This window comes from Perca fluviatilis, chromosome 22, assembly GCF_010015445.1.
Source record: "Perca fluviatilis chromosome 22, GENO_Pfluv_1.0, whole genome shotgun sequence".
Lineage (NCBI taxonomy): Eukaryota > Metazoa > Chordata > Actinopteri > Perciformes > Percidae > Perca > Perca fluviatilis.
This window is the reverse complement of record NC_053133.1, coordinates 24,154,594-24,179,993: the sequence shown is the minus strand read 5'-3', so window position 1 is coordinate 24,179,993 and position 25,400 is coordinate 24,154,594. Positions and strand designations below refer to the sequence as shown.

General features: G+C 41.6%; 1 protein-coding gene across 2 annotated transcripts in view; it reads right to left on the bottom strand.

The window, feature by feature from the left end:
- Window positions 1-25,400, bottom strand: part of LOC120552040 (cadherin-10-like) — a 75,536-nt gene that overhangs the window by 12,806 nt on the left and 37,330 nt on the right. For both annotated transcript variants that reach the window (XM_039789684.1, XM_039789685.1), the window contains exons 4-11: window positions 23,640-23,759; window positions 18,100-18,267; window positions 15,735-15,922; window positions 11,427-11,680; window positions 6,625-6,761; window positions 4,521-4,642; window positions 2,515-2,632; window positions 2,003-2,254 (exon numbers count right to left, since the gene is read on the bottom strand). In XM_039789684.1, the coding sequence (XP_039645618.1) occupies window positions 2,003-2,254; window positions 2,515-2,632; window positions 4,521-4,642; window positions 6,625-6,761; window positions 11,427-11,680; window positions 15,735-15,922; window positions 18,100-18,267; window positions 23,640-23,759 (1,359 nt within the window). The remainder of the gene's footprint in view (window positions 1-2,002; window positions 2,255-2,514; window positions 2,633-4,520; window positions 4,643-6,624; window positions 6,762-11,426; window positions 11,681-15,734; window positions 15,923-18,099; window positions 18,268-23,639; window positions 23,760-25,400) is intronic.

Here is a 25,400-nt window from a genome sequence, read left to right as displayed (position 1 = left end):
ATGTTGAAAAAAGTAAAAAAAAAGGCATAGCATAATACTTTGAAAAAAGCCATAGTATAGTATGTCAAAAAAGTCATAATATGGTATGTCCAAAAAAGTCACAAAGAAGCCATAGTATAGTAAGTCGAAAAAAAGTCATAGTATAGTATGTCCAACAAAGTCATACTATAGTAAGCTGAAAAAAGTCATAAAAAAGTGATAGTATAGTATGTCAAAAAAAGAAAAAAAAAGTCACAGTATAGCATGTCGAAAAAAGTCATGGTATATAGTGTTTTGAAAAAAGTCACAGTATATTATGTCGAAAAAAGTCATGGTATATAGTGTTTTGAAAAAAGTCATAGTATAGCATGTCGAGAAAAGTAAAAACAAAGTAAAGTAAAAGTAAAAAAAAGTCATAGTATAGTATGTCGAAAAAAAAGTAAAAAAAGTCATAGCATAGTATGTCGAAAAAAGTAAAAAAAAGCCATAGCATAATATTTTGAAAAAAAGCCATAGTACAGTATGTCAAAAAAAGTCACAAAAAACCATAGTATAGTAAGTCGAAAAAAGTCATAGAATAGTATGTCAAACAAAGGCATAGTATATGTCGAAAAACGTAAAAAAAAAGCCATAGCATAGTATGTAAAAACAAATTATAATAGTGTTGATAAAAAGTCATAAAATTGTCATAGTATCTGGAAAAGTCATAGTATAGAATGTCCAAAAAAGTCATAGTATAGTATGTCGACAAAAGTAATAAAAATGTCATAGTATAGAATATCCAGAAAAGTCACAGTATATAGTTTGTTATAAAAAGTCAAAGTATAGTAATGCCCGAAAAAAAGTCATTAAAAATATCACATCATAAAATGTCACATTATAGTTTGTCAAAAAAAGTCGTAGCAGTTTGTCCAAAAGATCATTGAAAAAAATGAAAAATGTCATAAATAATATAGTCTATAAAATAGTGATACTATAAAGCATCAAAAAGTCATAGTATTCATAGTACAGTATGCTATACAAAATTTCCAAAGAAATGTCAAAAGGTCATGAAGAATATCTCAAAATGTCCTAAAATGTCATATTATCCCTTGTGTGGTCCTTCGGGTCACCGTGACCCGAAGGACCACACAAGGGATAAAGTATGTCATAAAAATGTAATAAGAAGTCAAAATATAGTAAAACAAAAAATGGCATCAGAGTTATGCATATAGGCATAACTTTGGGTTGCAATAAAGCACAATGTTCCATTTTCTCAGCTCAGGTGCTGTAGATCTTTGCTGCTTTGTTGTTCTAATCAAATTAACACGTCGGCCTTGGTCACTGGAAGAATTACCCGCCCACAGGAAGTGAAGAATCAAATTAAGAAGTGAAATACAAAACTGTCTCTTTATCACCTGCAAGAGGGGCTTTGCAACATAAGGAAGCTCTCGAGTGTAGCTTTTATAAACACTCAAATCTAATACTCAGTGAAAACCAACCGGGTTAAATACAGCTTAAAATCTTTGGAAGATGGAGTTGAAGGTGGTTAGCCTGAGAAGCCAGACCCACGTCAAGATGTTGGGTCTGTGAACTCACCATTGACGGAGCTCAATCTGAGGGGCGGGATAAACGGTTGTCTTTCAAATTCCCTCTGCACGTGATAGGATAGCGCTACAACCAGGCAGAGCAACGAAGAAGGTAGCGGAGCTAGTTGATAGATTAGACTTTTGCCGTATCCGGTCGGCAAAACTCTGAACACATCTTCCTTTTTTAAGAATGATTTCAGTGCCGTTCTTTGTTCTTTTCTCAAAGATAAGCTTAACTCCAAGTCTTCAAGAGGACCGCTGTTCCCAGCAGCAGCAGCCATAAGCCCGCCCACCGACTCTATACACAATGTGATTGGCCTGACCAAAATTTGGTTTCTCCAATTCGCAAGCCAACGGAGTGCCTAGACCTGGCTGCAAAAGAAATTTGCTGCCGCTAGGGTGCGTCTAGATTTCTAGGCTAGAAGGTGGTTGCTTCTCATGCAGTCTGTACTCACTGAGCAGAATGATGACACAGAGCAAAATGGCCACCAGGGCTCCCGTGCTGAGTCCCGCCCTCGCGGTGAATGCCTCGGCGTTGCACAGCTTCATGTTGCCCTCGCGATCGCAGGTGCACACTCTGATGGTCAGGGTGTTGGTGCTGCTCTGCATTGGGAACTCGCCGTCAGAAATGACCACAGGCACGTGATAAATGCTCTTCTGCAGACTGTTGTAGCTGTTCCTCCTTGTTAGGATCCAGGCCGTGTTGTCTGAAAACAAACGGGAAGTCCGGTTACTACGCAGCAATCCATAACCTGAATGAATATTTCAATAAACGCTGCTAGAAATTTCATTTGGACTGGGAATGTGCTTTTAGTGCCGTGAGATGAAAAACTAATAAATCACATCATGGGCTGTACAGCACTGGATGTGGTTAAGTTTAACAACAGGTATAAGTGCCTTATGGAAACATTATACAGACAATTGAAGTTAATGTGATGACCGCAAGCATCAGCTGAGAGTGTATTACCTTTGTTATCACGGACAGAGAAGTTGGCCTTCCCAGCAGCCTCCTGTGCGAGACTGAAGAAGAATCGGTGTCCTCCGAGTGGCTCGTCAGGGTCTGCGGCGCTCACGGTTTGGATCCTCTGAAAAAGGAAACAGAGGTGAATTACACACTATATCAAAAGAATAGCTACCTCAGTACAAACAATTTCAAACATTTCCATTGGTTAACACATTTCTATTGTCTTATGCTATACAGTATGTTGCCATATTGGCCAACACTAGCTAGAAACCATCTAATTAACAAAGATTGTGAAAAGCTTGTATTTACTTGTATTATTTGTTAACATCAGCTGTTAATTCTGGTTAAAGAGGTGTAACACAAACAGTTAATGGCAAGCTAACAAGTAATACACCTCAAATATCCCCTGACAGTAATGCAAACACACCAATACACTGATTACACCTGGTAGTTTTCAGTAATACTCTAATTGCCAAGATAAAAACACAATTTTGATGTGCATTTACTCAAGTACTGTACTTATTCAAGGCACTTGTAGTCCACTACATTTAACCGGCAACTATAGTTATTAGTTACTTTGCAGATTCAGATTAATAATACATAATGTATAAATACATAATACATTATGATGTATTATAATAGGTTATGTTACCTAGATTAGAAAAATTAGTGGGATCAATTTTACCAGCTGCCACTTCAAGGTAATGCTTTCACATTAATGCATCACTAGTTATAATCCAATAATATAAAATGGGTCATTCTGCATCATTAGTCCTTTTACATTTGGCACTTTAAGTATATTATGAATTATTATTATTATTATTATTATTAAAATTCTGAATGCAGGACTTTTACTTCAGAAAAAAATAATGAGTACATCTTCCATCATTGCAGCTGAGGTCCAATATGATATCTAATATCATAAAAGATAATATTTTGTACAGACTGTACTTTTTTTCTTTGAGTATTACATTGTGCAAGACTAACAAGTCAATGGTTGGGTCATCACACTTCCTGTGAGCCCAGATAAACTGCAGACCGCAACATTTGGTTCAGACCCGAGTGTGAACGCACAATGTCTGGTGCAATTTACAAGTGATAGCGAAACTGACGACTCAAAGTGTCAAAGTGTATGTGTAACGCGTCCCAGCATTTTGGGTTTCCGGCTTAGGGAAAATGGCAGCAGTGCAACGAAAAAGACAGCTGTAAAATTGTGATGCATATTAAAGGTCCCATATTATAAAAAGTCTTTTTTGGATTATAAAGCAGGTCAAGGTGCTATGTAAATACTGTGAAACTATCAAAACGCTCCATCCACAGCCAGTATTCAGAAACTGCGCCTTTAAAGCGCCCATATTATACTCATTTTCAGGTTCATAACTGTAATTTAAGGTTGTACCAGAATAGGGTTACATTGTTTAATTTTCAAAAAACACCATATTTTTGTTGTACTGCACAGCTCTCTCTCACTGCTGTAGATCCTCTTTTCACCTGGTTTCTGTTTTAGGTACAGAGTGAGACCTCTTTTCTTCTACTTCTTCTGTACTATCTTTGATTGCACTCGCACATGCTCAGTAGCTCAGATGTAGATCATGAAAGAAATGCTGACCAATCAGAGCAGAATGGGTTTTTTCGAGAGGGGGCCTTAAAGAGTCACTAAAACGGAGTGTTTCAGACAGAAGGTGAATACAGGTATATATTCAGATAGTTTATATCAAAAGTTTTGAATTATTTTTTCATTTTTTAACATTAAAGCATGTAAACATGTAAATACATGTATGAACCTGACAATAAGCATGATATGGGACCTTTAAATGTATGATACAAATAGCAATGCAGCTTTTTAACCTGCCACCCATCTAGTATTTCTAGCTTAAAACACACGTGACAGATTTACAAATGCTCTCTGATGTCTGCTAATTAAATGCTGGACTGGAAGCGGACACATAATCCTAATTGGGAAGTCGAGATGAAACCATGACTACTGCTTAATGTTTGGTCATACCAACCTGATTAGCCTTTGCGTTCTCACACACAAACGTCTCGTAATTGGTGGCAAATGTTGGAGCGTTGTCATTGACGTCCAGCACTCTGATGTAAACAGGCACACGGCTGATTTGGCGTGGGTTGTCTAGGAAACAGAAAGGTGGGAACAGTGAATTTTCACCGATAATTATTTCTCCACCTAAGAAAACTGTCATAGTACATGAGATGTGTGGCATTTGCCTGTTTCCATGCACACGGTAATGCAAGTGTTGTTACACAACAGTGTAATTGTGATATTATACAAATTATGTGACATGTAAATGACTATAAATAAATCACATAAATAAATACAATTAAGTTTAACACGTCTTAATTAGTCTCTACTTGCACTCCACAAAAAGTATTTTCCTTACAGGAAAATTTAGCACAATATGGTATATTTCAGCAGCACTAATTTCATCATTAATCAACAGACATCTCAGACTCAGCAATCTTCTGCTCTGAGTATATTTGCACATGTCCTTTGTATAGTTGCACTCAAGTTGTAAAGGAAACAGTTTGCACACTTTTCCATACAACTGTGACATGTACATTTAATAACTTATATTCACTTTTTTTATTTATATTTCTTTCTAATTATTCTTATGTTCTTTATTGCACACTAGCTCGTTGGCACTTATTGAACATATTGAAGGAACATGTGAAAAATAAAACTCTTGAAATTAATGACAAAATTTGTGATGGTAAAACAGTTAAACTTATCACTTCTTGTAGGTGTTTCACATTAAAAGTCTACAAGGAAAGTGGAGGAATTATAGTGTTTCAGCTACTGGAAATGGCTCATTATGTTAATCGTGTTAAACATGTGTTAGAAGTGATAGGTGTCATTAACATTAACGTAACAATGACATCACATCTTGTATATGTTTCACATAAAAAGTCTACCAGGAGCTCAAAGGGCACAACACATGTTGGCTTTTAAGGCCCTGGCACACCAACCCGACGGCTGACCGCCGGCAGAAAAGGCAGTCGGACTGATCAGTCGGCTCCCCGAGGTCCAAAAAGTGCCTCGGAACACACCCAAGACGCCGACTTGAGCGTTACGTTCTGCTTGTGCGCGAGACGTAATACAAAAAATGAAAACCGGAAATGACGAAGGCATCACGTGGGTCTGGCTTTTCCAGCTGACTGATAATGGCGGCTTTTTCGAAATACAATCTCGTATTTTACGAAAATATTTCACTGAAACGTGTTTCTGAAAACATTTTAAGAAATAGGCCGTGCAGTTGCTGAATCTGTCTTCATTTCAGATCGACAAAGGTCAGTTTAAAAGATTTTCGTCAGATTTTGAGAGGCGTTTCTCGCTCATCCCACTCGCCATTTCCGGGTTAGCACTCCACCGATCAGATTGGTCATTGACTCCGACTGCCCGCCCTCCGACCCAGCAAGTCAGGTCGGCCAAAATGAAGGCCAACGGCCCCTCCAACGGACGCCGGCACAGAACACACCAAACAGACTTGAGTCACCGACCTCGCCAGACTGTTCGACAGCCAGTTATCGGGTTTGGTTGTGTCAGGGCCTTTAAGGTGTAACTGCAGGAGGTGTTGTTTAATTGACATTAACGTAACACCAAGGAAAGACAAAATTAATTAGTTGATGAGACCAGTGATGAAATGCAGAAGGTTGTTGAGTTCAACATGAGATTGTTGTTGGTCTAATGGAAATAAAGCTGTGGACCTTATACGGAATTTATCAAGACAACAAGTACACATGAAGGAAGTGTTGAGTTTACAGTCAATTAAAACGGGAGCAGATCAGAGAACGGGGCTAATTTGTAAAATCACAATAACATGAAACATTAGTATTAAAAGTCTAATATCGGTCTATTTAAAATGAAAGACCCCGGCCATGTTTTGAGAGTTTACGGCATTCTAGAGCAACTCGGGTGGAGACAATCCAGCCAATACTGGGTGAACTGACAGTGACTGTTCTCTACAAAACACCCTTTTGTCACTTCAACACAACATTCAGAGGTTGGCATAAATTCCCCAAATCCAATTTGGTCGACAGAATAACAGGATGTGGGGTGAACAAAAAAAGATCTGCTTCCCGTCCTGCCTCACTTACTGAACTCTGTGGCGATGACGGAGATGTTGTGCCAGGCGCTCTCTTCCCTGTCCAGCTCTCTGAGGATGAACACTGACCCGTTGCCTGCATGGACGTTGAACATCCTGTCCATGTCTGTGCGCCGATCAATAGAGTACCTGCTCAAAACACACATACAAAGATAGACTTCTAAACTTTGTCCGGTGGAAGTGTGCCATGTTCCCTAGTGGAGGGATACAGAGTACAGTCACATTTACAGCGTTTCTCAGGTGTGTCCGGAGTGATAGTGCTCACATTTACTGGTGAGTCTCGGTTAAATTGACATTCTGTGTGGGTAGAAGGGTTTGAGCAGGCAGGAGGCAATCAAAACAAGTTTGAATATGCATGATGGACTTTTCTGCACTCTGCCATAATTTCCTTACTTTGCTATTCATACCACACAAGAACGCATTAAAAAAAAGATAAATTTTAGCATTAATCCAAGCAGTGGTTTGCCCTCAGAAGAAAGGGTAAATTTGTTGAATAGAACTAAATTAGTTTTTTTACCTGCACAAATGAGCCAAACTACAGGAGGTAAATAACCGCTTCTAAACATTTTTAGACTACTTTTTACAGGGTCACTTTACAAATATGCGAAATAACACATTTTCTCATTTACCCTTTGTGTTATCTAACCATGCAGATGGTTTCAGGTTTGCGTGCACAACTTTAAACATATCCGCCTCTGAAGCATCTGCCACCACACAAATATAGTGGTGTATGTAGTTTCACGTGTGCAGCTCAAAATACTAACTCAACATCTGTATCCTTTAACAGAAACAATGTACTAGTAACTTTGGATAATCCACACACCTCACTGTCAACATGGTTTACAAGGACCATTTCTTTCATATAGAGTAGGAGGTCTTATCCAGCTTTACCACAGTATTGTTTCTAGTAGATGCTGCTGTCACTCTCAGGTTGATTGGCAGGTCTTTTACAGATTCTTTGCAATTGCTTTGACACAACCCTCAAATGAAAAATTCTCCCACAAATAAATGCATTCATTTTGGATTTCACACAGAATACAAATGCCTTGAACACAAAACGAAACCATCTGCATGACTAGGTACAACTAGAGGTAAGTAAACCAGCGTGATTTGGGTGAAGTAGTCTCGCATTGCCAGACCTTCCTCTACAGCGCTGCAGAGGGCGCTAGGGCGCCAAGCGGGGCCACCGTGCCGCTGCAAAATAGCCTCGGGAAGGAACTTGTTTTGGTGGAACATGTGTACGTTCAAAATTTTTTAGCCGTGCAACAGAAAACTCAGATTGGACAGATAGTCTAGCTAGCTGTCTGGATTTACCCTGCAGAGATCTGAGGGGCAGTTAACCATAGTCCTGAGAAATTGACCGGAGTTTGAAATTGCAACACAAAGAAAGCGAAAGGTAACGGGACACCCGAAAACGGACATCCGAAAAGAGTGACCCGTTAACATATATGGTATACTGTCTTCCATGGGGCTAACAGTCTTGAATAGTCCTGCATTGTGTTCATGATGGATTTATCTAAGTGTTTGCAGTCCCACGAACACACATACTGTATACACACAAGCGAGTCAACAGGTTATCCAGTCATGTTGTTTTTCTCTGCTTCTTAGACTACTGTGATATATCAGTGTGATTAATGGAGTAGCAGGCATCACGAGGGCCGGCCTAAGAGGGAGGAGATCCCCGAGGGGAGACTATGAACCCAGTCTCTCAATGCATCGCCGCACCGCTTTCCCCTCTCCACAGTTCCTCTCCCCCCCAGCCCCTCCCCGCTGCTTCTCCTGCATCAACTATTTTAGTGTCTTTATCTAAACACTCCCTCCTCGTCTCTGCCTGCCTCTCCTCTCCTCCTACTACCTCGCCGGCCCCCGACAGTAACTCTAACCTCGTTAAATCTGCGTCGGCCGCGGGCTTTACTAATTGCTTTTCTAATATTCCCAATAATTCAGCTGGCTGGGCCTAACCCTTCCCCTGATTAATGACAGAGAGATACCAGCGTGCCTCGTCCTGACCGGGCACCCAAAGTGCTGCTCTCAGCATGCAGGCAGCTGGCTGGATGGGAGGCCAAGCAGAAGGACATGTAGGGTTACAGAAATGTTAGTGATCAGCGGGTTGGGACATATATCCTCTTTGCTCCCTACAGAAGCTACACGACCGGCTGGCTTGCCACAGTATTTTCAGAAGATATTGTTCAAGAACAAGTTAGTGTTAGAGTTAGTGGAAATCCAGCAAAAGTATTGATTTGGGGATTTGCAAGTCAAAAGACATCAAGCTTGACCTGGGCTATATCTGGGTGAAAGTTTTTAAGGTTTCATATAATGGTTGTTTCAACAACATTTAAATGACTATATTGCAATGCAAAGCAATTCCTAGCTACATTTGGAAATATATTCATGTAAATGGTGTTGAAAAGCTGTTATATGGAACCCAGTTGACATGCATGCAGACATCTTTGCTTACTGAGGGATTTGTGTTTACATCCTGCCATCCGTGCCATAAATGTGCTCACGTCTGCATGTGTTGTGGTGAGCTAATAAAGATAACCGTCTCAGTGACTTCCTCATGCCAGGCAGCCCCCAGGCTGCCCGGGCCCCCCTCTTCCAATGTGTGGGTTTAAATGCCACAGGGTAGCTACCTTCTTGATGATGGGCGATAAAAGAGAATGATATCATATTTGACACCTGCAATAAAGTGGTGGAACTTCAACCTTGAGAGCCAACTCCCTTAGTGCATCATAAAAATGAAAAAGTCTTTGAGAAAGAGTGGAAGACGCAGCCTCACACCCCACTGCCATTACTCCTGTTTAATAGAATACTTGCATAATTTGGAAATCTCCATGAAATAAGTTGTGTAAGTGAACTTTTGTCACAGTTCAGCATATGGTATGTCTCTCTACCATGGCCTCATTACGTATTTTAATGCTGCTTATGGCTGAAAATATTAGCACCCTTGCATTTTTTTCTTCAAATAACACACTATTTCTGCGAGAAAATTGTGAAATATCTTCTGGTATTCACATATGTGTTTTCAAAACAAAAAAAGCTGAAAGAAATACTGATTTCAATCTTATTCCACACAGAAATCCAAACAATGGCCTGGAAAATTTAACTGGCACCTTTTTAGGAGTTGCAAGAAACTGTTGGATTTCAAGCAGGTGATTCATCTTGAACACACCTGGGGTAAATCACAGTGGCCTACAATCCAATTATCACTCATTCAACCAGTTTAAATGGAAAAAAGTACTCATTGTGCCGTTTAGAGAAAAGAAAAGAAAAAGCAGAGAATTGTCTGAGGAGGCCAAAAAGAAAATCGTAGCCAAGCATGGACAATCTCAAGACTACAAGTTGTCAACCATGCCCAATGTCCATGCCCAACCATGCCCAATGTCAACCATGCCCAATGTTATCAAGAAGTTCCCATTGTACTGTAGCCAACCTATCCGGAAGAGGACGCAAGAGAAAGGTTGACCAAAGATTGTAGGAAAGGATTGCTTGAATAGTGGAGAAAGGATCTTGGACAACTGCAAAACAGATTCAAGCTGACCCAAGTAGACATAAAGTACAACCATTTCAACTTGCACCATCAGTTGCCAACTCAATGAAAGGGGGTTCTGTGGTAGGAGACCCTAGAGGAGCCCACTGCTGAGAAGGACACACAAGAAAGCCCAGCTGGCGTTTGCTAAAACACACTTGAACAAGCCCTGAGGTAAGTCCTGAAGCTTTTTGGTAAATCGCACTAAATCTATGTTTAAAAAAGCCTTCAAAGAAAACAACATTGAGGAGGTTCACTAGCGCACAACCTCAACGTCATCGTTCTCAGCCACTCCCTTCGTTCGCTGGTTGGACCGCCAAAAATTTGGCTGGAGAAAACCCAAGACTATACCGCAAACCCAGATGTAGTACTGAAGGGAAATGAAAATTGAGCTTACGTACGTAGGAGGGCGGAGCCAGGCTAGTTTACTGGTGTTTTGGGGTTGATTTGCTGCCTGGGTGCCTTGAATCTGTGCGTGGCATTATGACTTTAGGAGATTGCCAAGGTATTTTGGAGCTAAATGTTCCCCCCAGTGTCACAAAGCTGCATCTCTGTCGAAGGACATGTGTCCTCCAGCAGGACAATGACAAAAAAGCACAAGAGCGGGCCAAACTGCCAGTGGAGTGGTGTGGAAATCACATTGAAGTCTGTAAAAAAGCCACTGACAGCTGTTATTTTCTTCAAAGGCTGTGCGCTTGAATATTAAAATCTACTGTACGTGAACGGCTAGTGAGCTGCTACCATTGAAGTCTATGATCATTTATGTACACAGTCTTGTACCTTTGCCTTTCTTGAATCAAATCATCAAATGATTTATGGTGATTCATCTTGTGGCCGGTTGGCTTGGTTCCAGGCTTAAAACTCGTATAAACATTTTCTAACACGTCAATGGACGAATTATATGGGGAAAATCCAACAGTGACGATCCGCATTTAAAACGTGGGTGGTCATTGTTGAGCTCTATATTGCTAAAATTTAGAAAGTAATATCTACATAAATAGTTCTCCCATGCAGTCCAAGACCACGTTAATGCAATATATGCCGTCCACAGAAAAATGCATCCAAAATGTCACAATTAGAGAAAAAATTCCTGCAACTTAAAAATGTAAAAGGACCACTCTAAATATTTATATCTGTGATTTACTTAGTGGCTTCTCCCTGAGGTTTCGCCCATATCCGTGCATCTCATGACCTATCCCACAATAAGGAAATAGGCCATAAGAGGCACTCGTATGTGCCCCTTGATACACAATGTGGTCCAGTACCTGACAAGACTATTTTTGTCGTCAGGATCAGAAGCGCTGACAGAGCCGATGACGGTGTTCCTGGCTGCGTCCTCTTTGACCTCCATGACGTAGCTGGTGCGCTCGAACACCGGCGGCTCGTCCACGTCCTCCACGATGATCTTGATGGTGGCCTCGTCCCTGAAGGGGCCCACGGAGAAGAAGCGAGGGTTGATGTGGGAATTTTCCACCTGAATACGGAGAATGTACTGACGCTTCCTCTCAAAGTCCAGAGGCTGTAAAATAGAAAAAAAAAATGTCTGTGTGAGCCATTTAACATACTGTGACTTCACTAGGGCTGGGTATCGTTCAAAACCTTTGGATACTGGTACCGGTAACGATACAGTGACTTCGATACCGGTTCCAAAATGATACTTTTTTGATACCAATTTTATAAAATCCATTATAACAAAAACAATTACAACATTATGACACAAATCTTATTATTTATGTTTAAGCTCCTACTACGTGAGAATGTACAGTTTATCCTACGTGTCTCTGCGACGTGTAACATTAAACAGCCAATCACAAACATTATTAGATCTTGGTAGAAGCATGCTGCATGCTTATTGGCTCACTGACGCTGATGAGATTTTCTGATAAGGTATTGACATTGGGTATTGAATGACGAGGCGTTTTTCAATACTCGATACTATAAAGGCAATTCGTCGGGGCCTAAAAAGTGTTCAATTCGTTACCCAGCCCTAGACTTCCATTTGTTTCTTTGTTTTCATGAATTAAAAAGAAAATTCCCCTCTGCCGTTTTGTTTGTCCCTTAAAGTTTACTTTTAAACACTCATTTGTATGCAGCGACACGTTCAGCTGTTGATTTCAGAAAAACTAATATCCATTCAGAGCATCCTGCCACATTTAATTTCAGGTCAGATTGGGATTTTATTCATTAAACTGGCAATCTTTTCCAGAGCGTCGTCTAATGAGCGCGTGTAAAGAGGCTCAGTGTCATGTTCAACGACACTAACAAGACTGTTGATGGACACACATGGGCTGCTCCATAGATCAGACCTGTGCTCTTTTGGACATGTAAAGGCTTTTCATTAACTGCTGCCACATCCTGAACAATGTGACTGATGTGGCATTTGGGTGGAAAACTGACATGACAACAACTTGGTCGGGGTTAATGTACAAAAAAAAGAAGGTATTTTTAGCCAGGGAATCTGGATGGACAAAGCAGTATTTTATTGTTTTAACTAGACAGTGTATTTTCTTTTTTTACTTTCTGTGTCTTTAAGCAGAAACAAAGAGGTGCCAACTTCTTGGATGTTTGTGCTTTTTAACTTCCTGATCCCTGCCACACTACGAAACAATCAATCAAAGTTGTTTCTCGATGTCTGCTGGGTGACATCTGTTCATTTTGTCTTTTTGTTAAATGAAAAGATCAGTGCATCAGATAAGTATATAAGCAACAGAGAAAATATTGCGATATGGAGTGTCAGTGGATGGGGAGTCTTTGGTGTGCCGTTTCATTCAACTGCAAGATGGAAAATATGAAATTGTAATGCAGGAAAAAAAAAAACATCCATGGCTTTAATTTGTAAGGAAGTATCAAGGTTGTACATGTTTTCTGAAATTTGAATCTATTAATAATGGCGAAGGATTAAAAAGAACTAAAACCTACATATTCTGTTGAAGGACACATCTGTTGAGCACCACTACATCTACGTTTATATTTAAGGTGTGTAGCTCACATTGAATAGATGATGGTAATAAAGCATTCTATGAATATAACTAATAGAAATGGCCTCATTTTGTGGATGTTGCTTTTGCTAGTAATAGTAATATAATGTATATTTATGCTTCTTTTGGTATATATGCTTTCATCCTACCCATTTGTTTGCTTAAAATGAAGCAGCTTTGTTATTTTTCATGTGTGATCGCCTATAATCCTGCATCGAGTGTACACTGCTCTTACAGTCTATAATTTACGGATTGCACACAACGATTACTGGCCTGATTTCTGCACGATTGCTAATGTTTTCCATCCTTGTGCATTTCAGCGCAGGTTGGTGGTATGTTTTTTGCTTTTATGTTCCTTTTTCTGAACTTGTTTTTTTTGAAGTTGTAGCCACTGAAGGTATCCCCCCATTGATGGGAATAATTGGGGAGCAGAGCATTTTAATGAATGTGCAAGGAGCAGCTGGATCAGAGTGAGCTGCCTCACAGGCGCCCTACTGTACATATTAAAGGATGGCGGGGCCACGATCGTTGGAAACAGCCAATGAAAGCATGGAAAAGTCCAGCTGGAACGAGCCGTTTTTTGAAGCCATGAATAATAACATAATTTGAGTCGGTGGTTTTCGCCGTTTCATGATAAGGCGGGTGGGGGGGGGGGCCCGCACCTCAATGGGGAGGAATAAGTTGCTTTGAAGGACCAGTACAAGCGGAGATGGGACACACTCCCACTTGACAAGCCCATTTAATTAGTAGGTTCAGAATTAGGGCATGCTCACTCCCCCACACGCTCTCTGCCCGCACACCACATCCAACAGCACTGCCGCGGCTACAAAAGGCAATTATGTCATCGTCCACTTAATGATGGTATGATGGAAGCGATCAATCGGAAGCTGCAGAGAGGGCGCTTGATAAGGCAACCGCCAGATTCTGTTGAATACATCAGAAACACCCCACAGCACACTGCTGAATGCTGCGATCCATCCTGAGCGTCAATATTTCTGCTTTGGTCTCAGCTCAGAGGAAAAAAAGAATCTCACTCAAAACACATGTACTAGGTGTGTAGGCGAGTGTAAGTTGAAATCTAATAACTCTACTGTCCATTCTCTGGCTGTCAGAGCGTATATGGAAATTAAAAAGTTTCTATCACATTCTTCTTTATTGAGTGCAGTTCATTGTGTTATTTCCTTTTTTTTTGGCCCAAATGAGAAGTGTGATGCTCATAAGCAACGATGTAGGTTTGGTTGGTGGGATGAACAATACAAACACCCAATACAAAAGTAAAACTGTAAATGTTATTTCCTACACTTAGTTCAATCAATCTAGCAAATAATACGTTATGCCATTGTTATGTTGTCCATAATAATTGCAGGCTAACAATAAAGCAAAAAAAAAAAAATCATGCTGGTTTAATTGCTGCATTAATAATGCTCTAACCCGGGGTGGCCTAGCTCACCCAGTAAAAGCATTTGCCCCATGTTGGCTGAGTCCTGCAGTGGAGCAGGGTTCAAATCTGACCTGCTGCCCTTTGCTGTGTGTCATTCCCTATCTCTATCCCCTTTTTATATCTATCCACTTTCTAATAAAGGGAAAAGCCCCCAAAAATTATCTTAAAAAAATAATGCCCTAACCCTACCATTAAAATCATTGTTAGTGTCATTCATCGTGACCTGATATTATGAGAGAAAATGTATTTGTGTGGTGGTTATTTTTTTCATCCATTCATTGTATTCACATTCTGTAATTACCTCTCTGCTGTATATAGTAGTTTTCATTGATAGTGCCAGAGTCCGCCAGTATTCAAATTACCTTCATACACTTAAGGGGTTCACAGGAAACGTGTGCTGCTGCTGCTTCATATAAAGGTTTTCAACTGGCAAAACACGGAGAGGGGGGGGGGGGGCTTTTAATGTGAACCAGTCACCAGAAACGCATTCATCACAGCAGTTAGCGCCCACTGTGATCGCTCATCGAAAATATGTCCGCAAAACAAGACATGGTCATTTTCGGGCGAATCAGTTCTAAACATTGCAGGATTCCAGAAAAAGAAGGAGCAGCCACAGGGAGCTGTTAGATGAAGAGCTGCGGGCTGCACACCTCCTACTCTTCAGCAAGGTAACAAACTCGACAGCGTCCTGCTGGTGTGTGGAAAACTTTGCGCGGCGTGTGCAGCATGAAATCGGATTGCGGTTGCTCATGGCCTGACCGGAAAAAAGGTCGATTATTGAGCGACTTCTTTATTAGAACTATGCGAGTTTGTTTGGCTGAGCAGAATGCTGATATGTCAGTTGCTCTTCGGTTGTATTTCTGACAAAGAGAAAACAGAAGCGTTTTTATGGATCGTACTGCAGTTCTAGGCAAGACTCGCCCTACGAGGCAGCCCGATTGGTTGAGGTTAGGCATTGGCCTGGAGGAGTTAACGTTAGGATAGCTGATTGGTCAGGGCATAGGACCTGGACAAATGGGGCTCCGTTGCCACCGCGCGAGCATGGAAGCCTGGCCAATCGTAGAGCGTGTATGCAATTGAAGGGCGGGTCTTGTCTAGAACTGCAGTGGGTTCCATAATAGCGCCTCACAGAACACCAACGGAGAGTCTCTGACCTTCCTCAGCACGATGACACCGTCCTGCGTGCTCCTATTGGTGGAGATATCAAACATGCCGGGGCCGTCGCTCCCGATGATCCTGTAGTCCATCTCCGCGTTCTCACCAATGTCGGCGTCCATAGCCCGGATCACACCCACCACAGACCCAAGCTCGGTGGACTCGGGCACTCTGAACTCGTAGACGGCTGCAGAGAAAGAATTGTATCTTTGTGATTTGCATGAAAAGATGTACAAAACAAGACAAAGTTAGGACAAGGAAAGTCTCGGGAGTGTAAGCGAGTCAGAGACTGAGTGTGTGAGCAGGGCCATGAGAACTGGGGTCACGGCCCTGGTATTTCTTTTCATATTTCAGTTCCAGTTCTCCACACAAAGATGCCATTCTTTTACGATTATATCACAATTAAATGCATAATCGAGAAGCATTAAAGCCATTAAATCCGCCCAAGATTAATATAAAAAGACACAGAGGATACAACACCGGCAAAAAAAAAAGAAAAGGAAACCCCACCGCCCCCGACACCCGACAAGCGCCATAACCTGCAAACTTTTTATGACCCTGTTAGTGAAAAAAGAAAAGGAAAGAGTGTAAGCGGGTGAGTCAGAGAGCAAGAATACAAGAGAGCAAGTCAGGGAGAAAGTGAGTCAGAGCCAATCAGAGAGCAGCAATATACGAGCCAGCCGGAGAGGGAGAGTGTGAAACGGAGAAACCGTGTGGGAGATTTAGTGCTGCAACGTTCGTAGATCAGCTGTGGAGCAGCCATTTCATATGCGGTAAAACATATTTCATTTCCAAAACAGACATTTGGCCTTTCGCGTAAGTTGCTACAAGCGGTATTGACTCACTACTCAGAAGTTTAGGATGTAACATAAATTCTGGGCCAATTTACTCAACATAAATTAATTGCTTCTTCCTCTTCTTTTTTTTTTTTTTTTTTTGAGTTTGTAAGATGATTTCCTGGTTTGAGGCGGAAAAATTGATGGCTGCCTGTCGGCCGCAGCGGCCCCAGCTGCATCTTATATGCTTAAATAAATAGCTGGACGGCAGGAGGGAGCGGGCGTGATATACACACAGCCTGCGGAGACAAACAGCACTGACACACTAATAAAACATGCTGACAGTGTTTTGGCAACGCCTGAGTCGGCAGGTCTCTGTGACGCTGACACTTGCCTCCACACACACACACACACACACACAACACACACACACACACACACAGAAGAAAGCGACGCACTACGAGAAGGTTTCCCTAGGCTAACAGGTATTTAGCATCGGGTGGAAAAAAAAAGAGGCATCACTCCGGCAGACAACAATGATATCGCTTCCTGACACTCTACCTCCTCTGGGTGTCCCATTACAATATCTCTTCCTCTTTTCTCCCTTTTTCAACCTTGCCCTCTCTCTGTCTCCCTCCACCACACACAGGCTGTCTTTCTGTCGTCTGAATCACTCTTCTTCTTTCTTCCTCTCTATCCTCCTCCTGTCACCTCCTCCATCCCTGTTGTATCCATCTCCCTCCCTCCTCTCACTGTTCATTCATTGGTGCAGGGGCTGAGATGACAGTGTCCGTCCCCCCTCCCTCCTGCCCCCACCCCATCCCCGTGAGTGATAAATGGGGGGACGGCGGGAGTTCTGCGTTCGCGTGCTTGCCTTGCGTTCGCGGCTGTGCACACAGTCGCCCCGCTGCTTGCTGTTACTGTGTTTGTGTGTGTGTGTGTGTGTGTGTGTGTGTGTGCGGGGGGGACACGACAATAATCTGTCGATATGATCCGGCCGCCGTCACCGTTTGCCAGATGCACGAGAGGAAGTGATACGGGTGGGAGGAGGGGGGTGGGGTAGAGTAGAAAGGGAGACAATGTGTGAGACTGAAAGTGAGTAGGAAGGGAGTAGGAAGGGAGGACTGATGATTGATGACTGAGAGGGGTAACAAAAAGAGGGGGGGAAATGCACCAAGGACAGTTGGAGCACTGAATTGAGAACATTGGTTTTATGGAGTAAAAGGCAGCAGAAGAAAGACTTAATAGCATGAGATGGACAAAGAGAGAGGAAGAGTAAGGGGGATAAAACCCAGAGAATGTACTCTCCTCATTTAATAGGGATTACAGGGCTGATCTGATGCACTTTGCAGGACCCTTCGCTCTGTCATATGGCTCTATATTTAATTATTCGCTGCCTTTAAGAGGCCCGCCTTAGTTGCACAAAACCCAGAGCTCCCTGCAATAATCCAAATTCATTTTGAAACTGACACCAGATGGGGGCTGCCTGCTTGGCACCGGCTCACACCGACAAGTGGTTTTCATGGGCTATGTATTGGTCACTCTGTGTGTGTGTGTGTGTGTGTGGGTTCCAGAAGGCTGTACTCACTCTTGGTGAAGCGTGGCGGGTTGTCGTTCACGTCCGAGAGGGTGATGCTGACCGTCGTGGTGCCCGAGAGCCCGCCCATCTGTCCGGCCATGTCTTTGGCCTGGATCACAACCTGGTAGTTTTCTTTCACTTCTCTGTCCATGCCAGGCAGAGCTGTCTTGATCAGTCCTGAGGAGAAATGCACAGATTTATAGTGAGAGTTTATTTAAAAAGAACATCCATCTATGTGGTTATTTAATAGTCTGGTCAGGTCAAGTGTATTTATACAGCCCAATCAATCACAAGTGTGTCTCAGAGGGCTTTACGATCTGTAGACTAAACACTTTCATTTTCTTTGTTTCAATATGTATGAAAAAAAATAACAATTGACTTGAAACTACCTGCGGTGGACAGAAAATTAATCACATATTTGAGTAGTCGATGGATCTTTTCAGTCATTTTTCAAGCCAAGAGCTTGTGTTTTTCGGCTCTTAAAATGTGAGAATTTGCTGCTTTTCTTAGTCAAACATCACAGTGAACTGAATATCTTTTGGTTGTGAACTGTTGGTCAGGTAAAACCTCGGGTTGTAAGAAGATATAATGAGCATTTCTTTTTACATTTTCTTTTACATTTTATAGACAAAATGATCCATCGAACAACCAAGAAGATAATCGGCAGACTAACTGATTATGAAAAATAATCAGTAGCTGCAATCCTAAAAGAATGAATCAATGTTATGTGTTAGAAGATCAGATTTTCATCTGATATAGCTGAAAATTGCAGCAGAAAACTTTTAACCACTTATGTATTTTTGCTTAGAGAGACTCATCATCAGCAGCAGCGGTTCATTTAACTCTTTACCTTCTATAACTGAAAGCATTTTCTGAGATGCATTTTGCAGCGGCAAAAATAACTTTCGGGTGTGCCGGAACATGTGACCTGGGTCAGTTTAAACCTAGTCTATATCTGTGACATTCCACTTCCACGGATTGCTCCGGTGCCGGCAGTAATTCCACCGTATGTCCCTCATTTCGGGCAGATGTCCGTCACCTTCCCCTTTCTTCGTGGACTCTGGTTAACTGCTCCTCAGATCTCTGCAGGGTAAATCCAGACAGCTAGCTAGACTATCTGTCCAATCTGAGTTTTCTCTCGCACGACTAAAACTACTTTTGAACGTACACACGTTCCACCAAAACAAGTTCCTCTACGAGGCGATTTTTGCAGCGGGCACCGTGGCTCTGTCTGGCGCTTACCCCCCAATGACGATTGTGATTGGTTTAAAGAAATGGCAATAAACCAGAGCGCGTTTTTTCTCCCGTCCCGGAATGCTGTGTGTACTAGTCAGACCCTCCTCTGCGGCGCTGTGGAGGAAGGTCTGGCAAAGCGAGACTAGTTTAAACTTACTTCTTTAAAATTCTTTAAAAATGTATGGGTATTCTTTACGGCTTAATTGTAAAAAAACAAACAAAAAAACCCCGGATGAGCTTAAATTATGCAGTTTATCGGTTATTTTACAATGTACAGCTAGTTGTGTGTTCTGTAACACACACAGTTTGGGGTATAGCAGCTCTAAATGACATTAGATGACATTAGTACCATTGCAACAACAATACTCTAACCATGGGGTACAAACAGCAGCAAAGTGCACATCTTAAATAAAGATGAATGAATGTTTAATTTGAACAATAAACCAAATACCAGTGTATACAGTGCAAGTGCATGCAGCTGTAAGTAATGTACAGTAAGTGTAAGATGTACAGCATGAACAACAAACCAATCAAATAATGGCCAACTATTTTAATAATTAATGTATAATTTAAGCCATTTTTCAAGCAAAAATGCCCCTAAAATCCCCAATCATAGCTTCCTGATTACAAATGTTTGCCGCTTCTCTTGGTTTTATAAATTGCCAACTTAATATCTTTGGGTTTGGGACTGTTGGTCTGACAAAACAAGGCGTTTGAAGATGTCACCTTTGACTTTGGGATCTTTTTTTAGACTAAATGATGAACTAATTCATCAAAACCATAATCATAATAATGACAAAACAAGGCATTTGAAGATGTCGCCTTTGACTTTGGCATCTTTTTTTTAGACTAAATGATGAACTAATTCATCAAAAATAATAATCATAATCATGAATTGATACTGAAAATAGTTGTTAGCTGCAAATACAGTGTGTACACTATGAGTGAATTCAGTTATGATATGTACAGTTATAAGAGAGCCAATAAATAGTCATCTTTTAAACTATGCAAGTGCGGCAGGTTTGTGTACAATCTTCAACCCGACATATGACATGAAGAGAAGTGGACTGCGTGTATCTTCACATCGCTGTACTCCCCCCCCCCCGAACTAGCCCGTAAAATAAGCCTGTCTGCATCAGCTCTATCAAATGAACGGTATTTCATTTTTCAGATTCATGCATCTACGGGCCAGATAATTGAACTACGAGGAACATTTTATTACTGAAAGGTCACTTCTCTCGCTGAGTAAGTGCAGCGGCATGGAGCTCAGCGGTCACACAGGAGCACATTTTGGTGTCTGTGTTCTCATAATTTAACTGGCGAGTGGACCAAAGGGGCCACAGCGTATTCTTTGAATTTTCTACGCGTTAACATTCGCTTCCAAAAGGCGTTCGGCATCATTTACCTAGCAATTTTTGGAATTAAGACTGTTAATGTTCAGCCTTTCAAGTGCTGTGCAGTTGCTTACTTCTCAGCTCTGACACGTTAGATCTCCAGTTTGGAGTCAGGACGGAGGCTGAGTGAAGCGGTAATTGGCAGCGTAGTCAAAAGGTGTGCTCCATCTCCCATCAGAGCCGCTCTTAAATCCTGTCTGCTATTACACGTTTGAATTTGAGGCAAAAAAGAGAGAAAAAAAACAGGTGGGGGGGGGGGGGAGAGAGGCAGGCAGACAGACGTGGAGAGGGAGAATAAAGATGAAAAAAACAAATTTCACCCTTACTGTAATGAACCGCTTTGACAAACTTCCAGTCTGAATAGATGATTCATTGCATGTCAAAAAATAACAAAGAAGGAGAGGCTGACATGACGCATCACTCAGGCTCAGATCACACTGGCCTACGCAGCTCTGAAGGCCCTCCAACTTGCTCTTTTCTCTCTCCCCCATACATATCGTGGTTGAAAAGGAAATGCAGGCACAATGCAACTTCTTCCTTTCCCCCCCCCCTCCTAACGATGTGCAATTTATCTCACAGGCAACACACTGTTAAGAGAACAGCGATCGTTCAGGAAAGGAAGCAAACGTATAGCCACTTTATATAGCGGCATCATGCCCGCTCTATATCTCTGTCTACCTTTGTTGTTGCTTAATGACTACAATACACACACAGAGGAGGAGAAGAGGAGAAACAAATCCTGCGTATAATGTGATGTCCAGGCATGTCTTTGTGTAAGAGGGGATGTCAGCTTACATACCACATGTGGGATAAACCATATTACTGTTAATCCCTCCGCTAATCTGCAAATGGCTTTTTTTTTTTCGTTTCCCTTTTGTTTAAGCAAAAAAAAAAAGACACGAGCGGGATGTGTTCCAAAGCGCACATTAATGATTAAAACTAGATTTTTGGGGTTGGTGATTTGCCACTCTCTCTACAACAAATCCCACTCGCCCGTCGGTTTGCGAGAGGTCGCAGACATGTCGGTATTTTTGGTTCGGTGTTAAGTACAACTCACAGCATTCAAGGTGTTATTTTGTTGATACATTGTTTTAATTTCCTTTCTCGGTAAAAGCTCAGCTTGCCTCCTTTATTTCTGCCTCAGCGATTTGTTATGTTTTCCCGGAATGGCCACCTCCAGACGGAAGGGTGTAAACTTGTATGTAGGTGGAGAGTGCAGTGGCAGTAGCATTGTTAGAGCTGAAGGATGGAAGCTTTTCCCACCAAATAAATACTGAGGAGTTGTGTGCGTGATTCAGAAAGCAAACATCCTTTGTGGCTGCAGTGCATGCAGGTTTACTGAGGCTACACGCGGTTAGGAGACATTCTAATCTTTGCCTTTTGATGGATTTTTCCTTGTATGGGTGCTACATTCTGGTATATCTCCAAAGAAGCCCCCGTCTCTTGATTCTGAAGACAAGAAATGATATCCATATATCTTTTTATGTTTTAGACACACCTCTGTTATCAACTTTCACTGCTGCTGAGATGCTACAAAAATATAAAACTGTAATTTTTCATCTGATGTTCATAAATATCCTGTAACAGCAAACAAATGTAACAGTGAAAAGAACACTATTTTAATATATAATTTTTATTAATGCCTCTGCACAGGTCTGATTTATCCCGCAAAAATCACAAAATGATTTACGGCAGGTAGACTGGCTCTATACTAACACATTGTGATGGGTCACAGATTTCAGCGTAACACTGGAAAAGTCTGTGTGGGTAGCAGGAGTTTTCTTTATAAAGGCCTAATTGTATTTTTATGTTATTTTATAAGTTATCTGTTGCAGTTATGGCTGATACCAGGGCAGGGCCATCACAGAAAAGAAGGAAATGAAATGAAGAACAACTCAAAGCTAAAAGGGAAGGTGATGACGCGGGGGTTGAGATCACCACTCTTGAGCAAAATTGAAATTGTGAGCATGTCATTCTGCAACAATTTGTGCCTTTTCTGCATCAAGTTATGGTGCAAATGTCTTTATTTATGTGAATGAAATTATAATAGGTTTTGGGGGAGGGGGGTGCAGTGTCCAGTTTTGATTATCGGTGGGGTTGTAACCCCCTCATCCCCCCTGTAAATTACACCTATGACGCTAACTCAGTAATATGGCACCGTAAAGAAAGACCTTTATGACAGCAGGTGTGGTAAAAACACTATTGCTTTTGTCCACAGCGGCCGCTAGAATCAACACAAACTGAAAGTTACATGTAGCCACTTTAAAGTCTTTACGAAATGGTTATTATTTTAAATTGAGAATAATGTTTAGTTTTACTTGATTCTCGTTAAGCCAAGGACCCCTTAACTGAAAGAGAGACAAATCAGGGACCCCCTACTACATATATTGTATAAAATCAAGTTGCATATTAATCTGGTCCTACAATAACTTTTAGGGCAGCCTAAAGCATTTATAGATACCTTTTTTTTGCATAGAATACTAAGCTGTATAAATAGCCTAATAATTGTTGGCATGGTTTTATAAATCATGTTTTAATGTTAAACACACATGTGGAACAGTCAATCCTTTGGGATGAACTGTATCTGTGGATGGCTACATTACCTATTGGCTAGTAAGCCTATCATCAGTGGGGATTTATTTTATATTTGCTAATAATATGTTGGAATCATGTTAAAAATAATAATAATAATTTGAAGACCCCCTTGCAGTGACTCTAAGGACCCCCTAGGGGTCCCGGACCCCCTGTTGAAGATCCCTGTCGTAAAGGATTCTTTCTTCAGGCTACAGACAACCATTAGTAGAAAAAGTTGGTTATAGCAACAACATGGAGGCATGCATACAAAGTACACCACCAATAGCTGTATATCGAGTACATTAAGAGTACTTTTTGGATTTGACTTTTTAACCTGACACTGACCGGTTTCTGGGTCCACAGAGAAGTACGGCTGCCCCTCCAGGATGCTGTACACCACCCTGGCGCTGTTCCCGTATGTGGGGTCATCTGCGTCTATGGCTGTCACCTGAATTACAGAGGTGCCTGGGGAAAGAAGATTCATGACAATGATTTAGATCAACCCTTCAATACTGCTGAAAATTGCCTGCTGGATAATTGGTCAAGCTGATGCACCTTCTGATGAGGTGTCGGGTCCTCTTTCCAATCACGCTCATGCAGAATGTGACTGATAATTTCTGTCCCTTTGCATTACCCAAACCAATCTTTATTCCTCGGCCACTTATACCCTTACACATGATTGATTTCCGCGGGTAATCGATAAGTCCTAATTTATTTTTCTAAGTATATCTCTCTAAGCATACAAGCGGCACCGATACCGGCTCTTTGCAAACCCCAAGAAGCCTATTAGTGCATCCACAGATCTGGAGTGTCTCTAAGAAGCCAAATATCTGATAGCAGACGGACGACTGTGATCCATTTTCTCTTCCACAGAGGCTGAGGCCCTATTTCAGTAGAACAAAGGGAAACGGTTAGCCAAGTGCTACCTCCCAAATGGCGCCTTGCGGGGCCAAAAGTGTTGCCTCATTACATGCAGAAGAAAATTAATTGAGTAGAAATATTTAATGGCAAAGTGGTATAAATATAGAATTGTGCAATACAATGGGATAACGACCCCATGAAACTTCTCTAATTTGATGTCAGCTATGATCTGTAAGGGGTGAGAGGAGTGTTTCCCTCCTTTGAGATCAGTGTCATCCGTATGGATGAAGGATATTGTGGGGAAAAAAAAGAAATCGTATGGACCAAAAAGCAGAGATAGAGAAAGACCACGGCTGTCTGATTTGGTGTAAGTGAAAGTTCGGGAGGATTCCTCAGCAAAGTTCACCGAACCTTGATCACTAATACCTTTAACTAGGGAATTAGACTCAAAGAGGCTTCTCTGACATGGCGGCTTTTTCGAAAATATCACTGATCCACATCAGCCATCTCATCGCCGACTTTAAGCTTTTGAGAAAAGAATTTTCTGACAAACAAGTCAGGATTAATCCCAGTTTTGGTGCAGGGGGAGTGATTTAGCCTCGACTGTAATCGTTCAGTTGTCAAAGGAGGGGCGCGTCAATGTCGTCCCAGCCTGAGAGTCCGAGAGAAGAATGTCAGAGCCGTGAGACTATAATAAAACTCAAAGTGGATGTCACATTTAAAGGGGCAGCGTCTCGACGCAGTCACTCGTGAACACATGCTCTGCCAAGCGGTGACATCACACCTCGGTTGTTGCCATGGGCACCCGTGCTGCCCTTAGATAAGTGCTGGCCTCTCTCTTGGGGTTGCTGAACCAAGTGACAACTCTGTCACATGTCTGGGCTGCAAGACCGATGTCCCTCAGTCCCCGAAGCTCCGCCGCAGCAGAACAGAACAGAGAGTTCAAACCATGTTTTCATGCAAGTATTGATTAGAAGCCTTTTTATATTGTTGATCTATATACATGAGGCCACTGTGTATTTTTAAACCAAGCCAGAGCCAAAGTGCAAGGGTGAATTAAAGTTTAATTTGTTGCCGAATGAGAAGAAGAAATGATGACACGAAACCCGCAAATGGTGCTGTCTAAGAAACTGTCGCTGCAGAAGTGGAATCTGCAGTCATTCACTGGGATGACACAGCTGACAATGCTGGTAATTAAATGAAATACAGTTTTTAATAAGATACAATACTGTATTTAAAAGATTA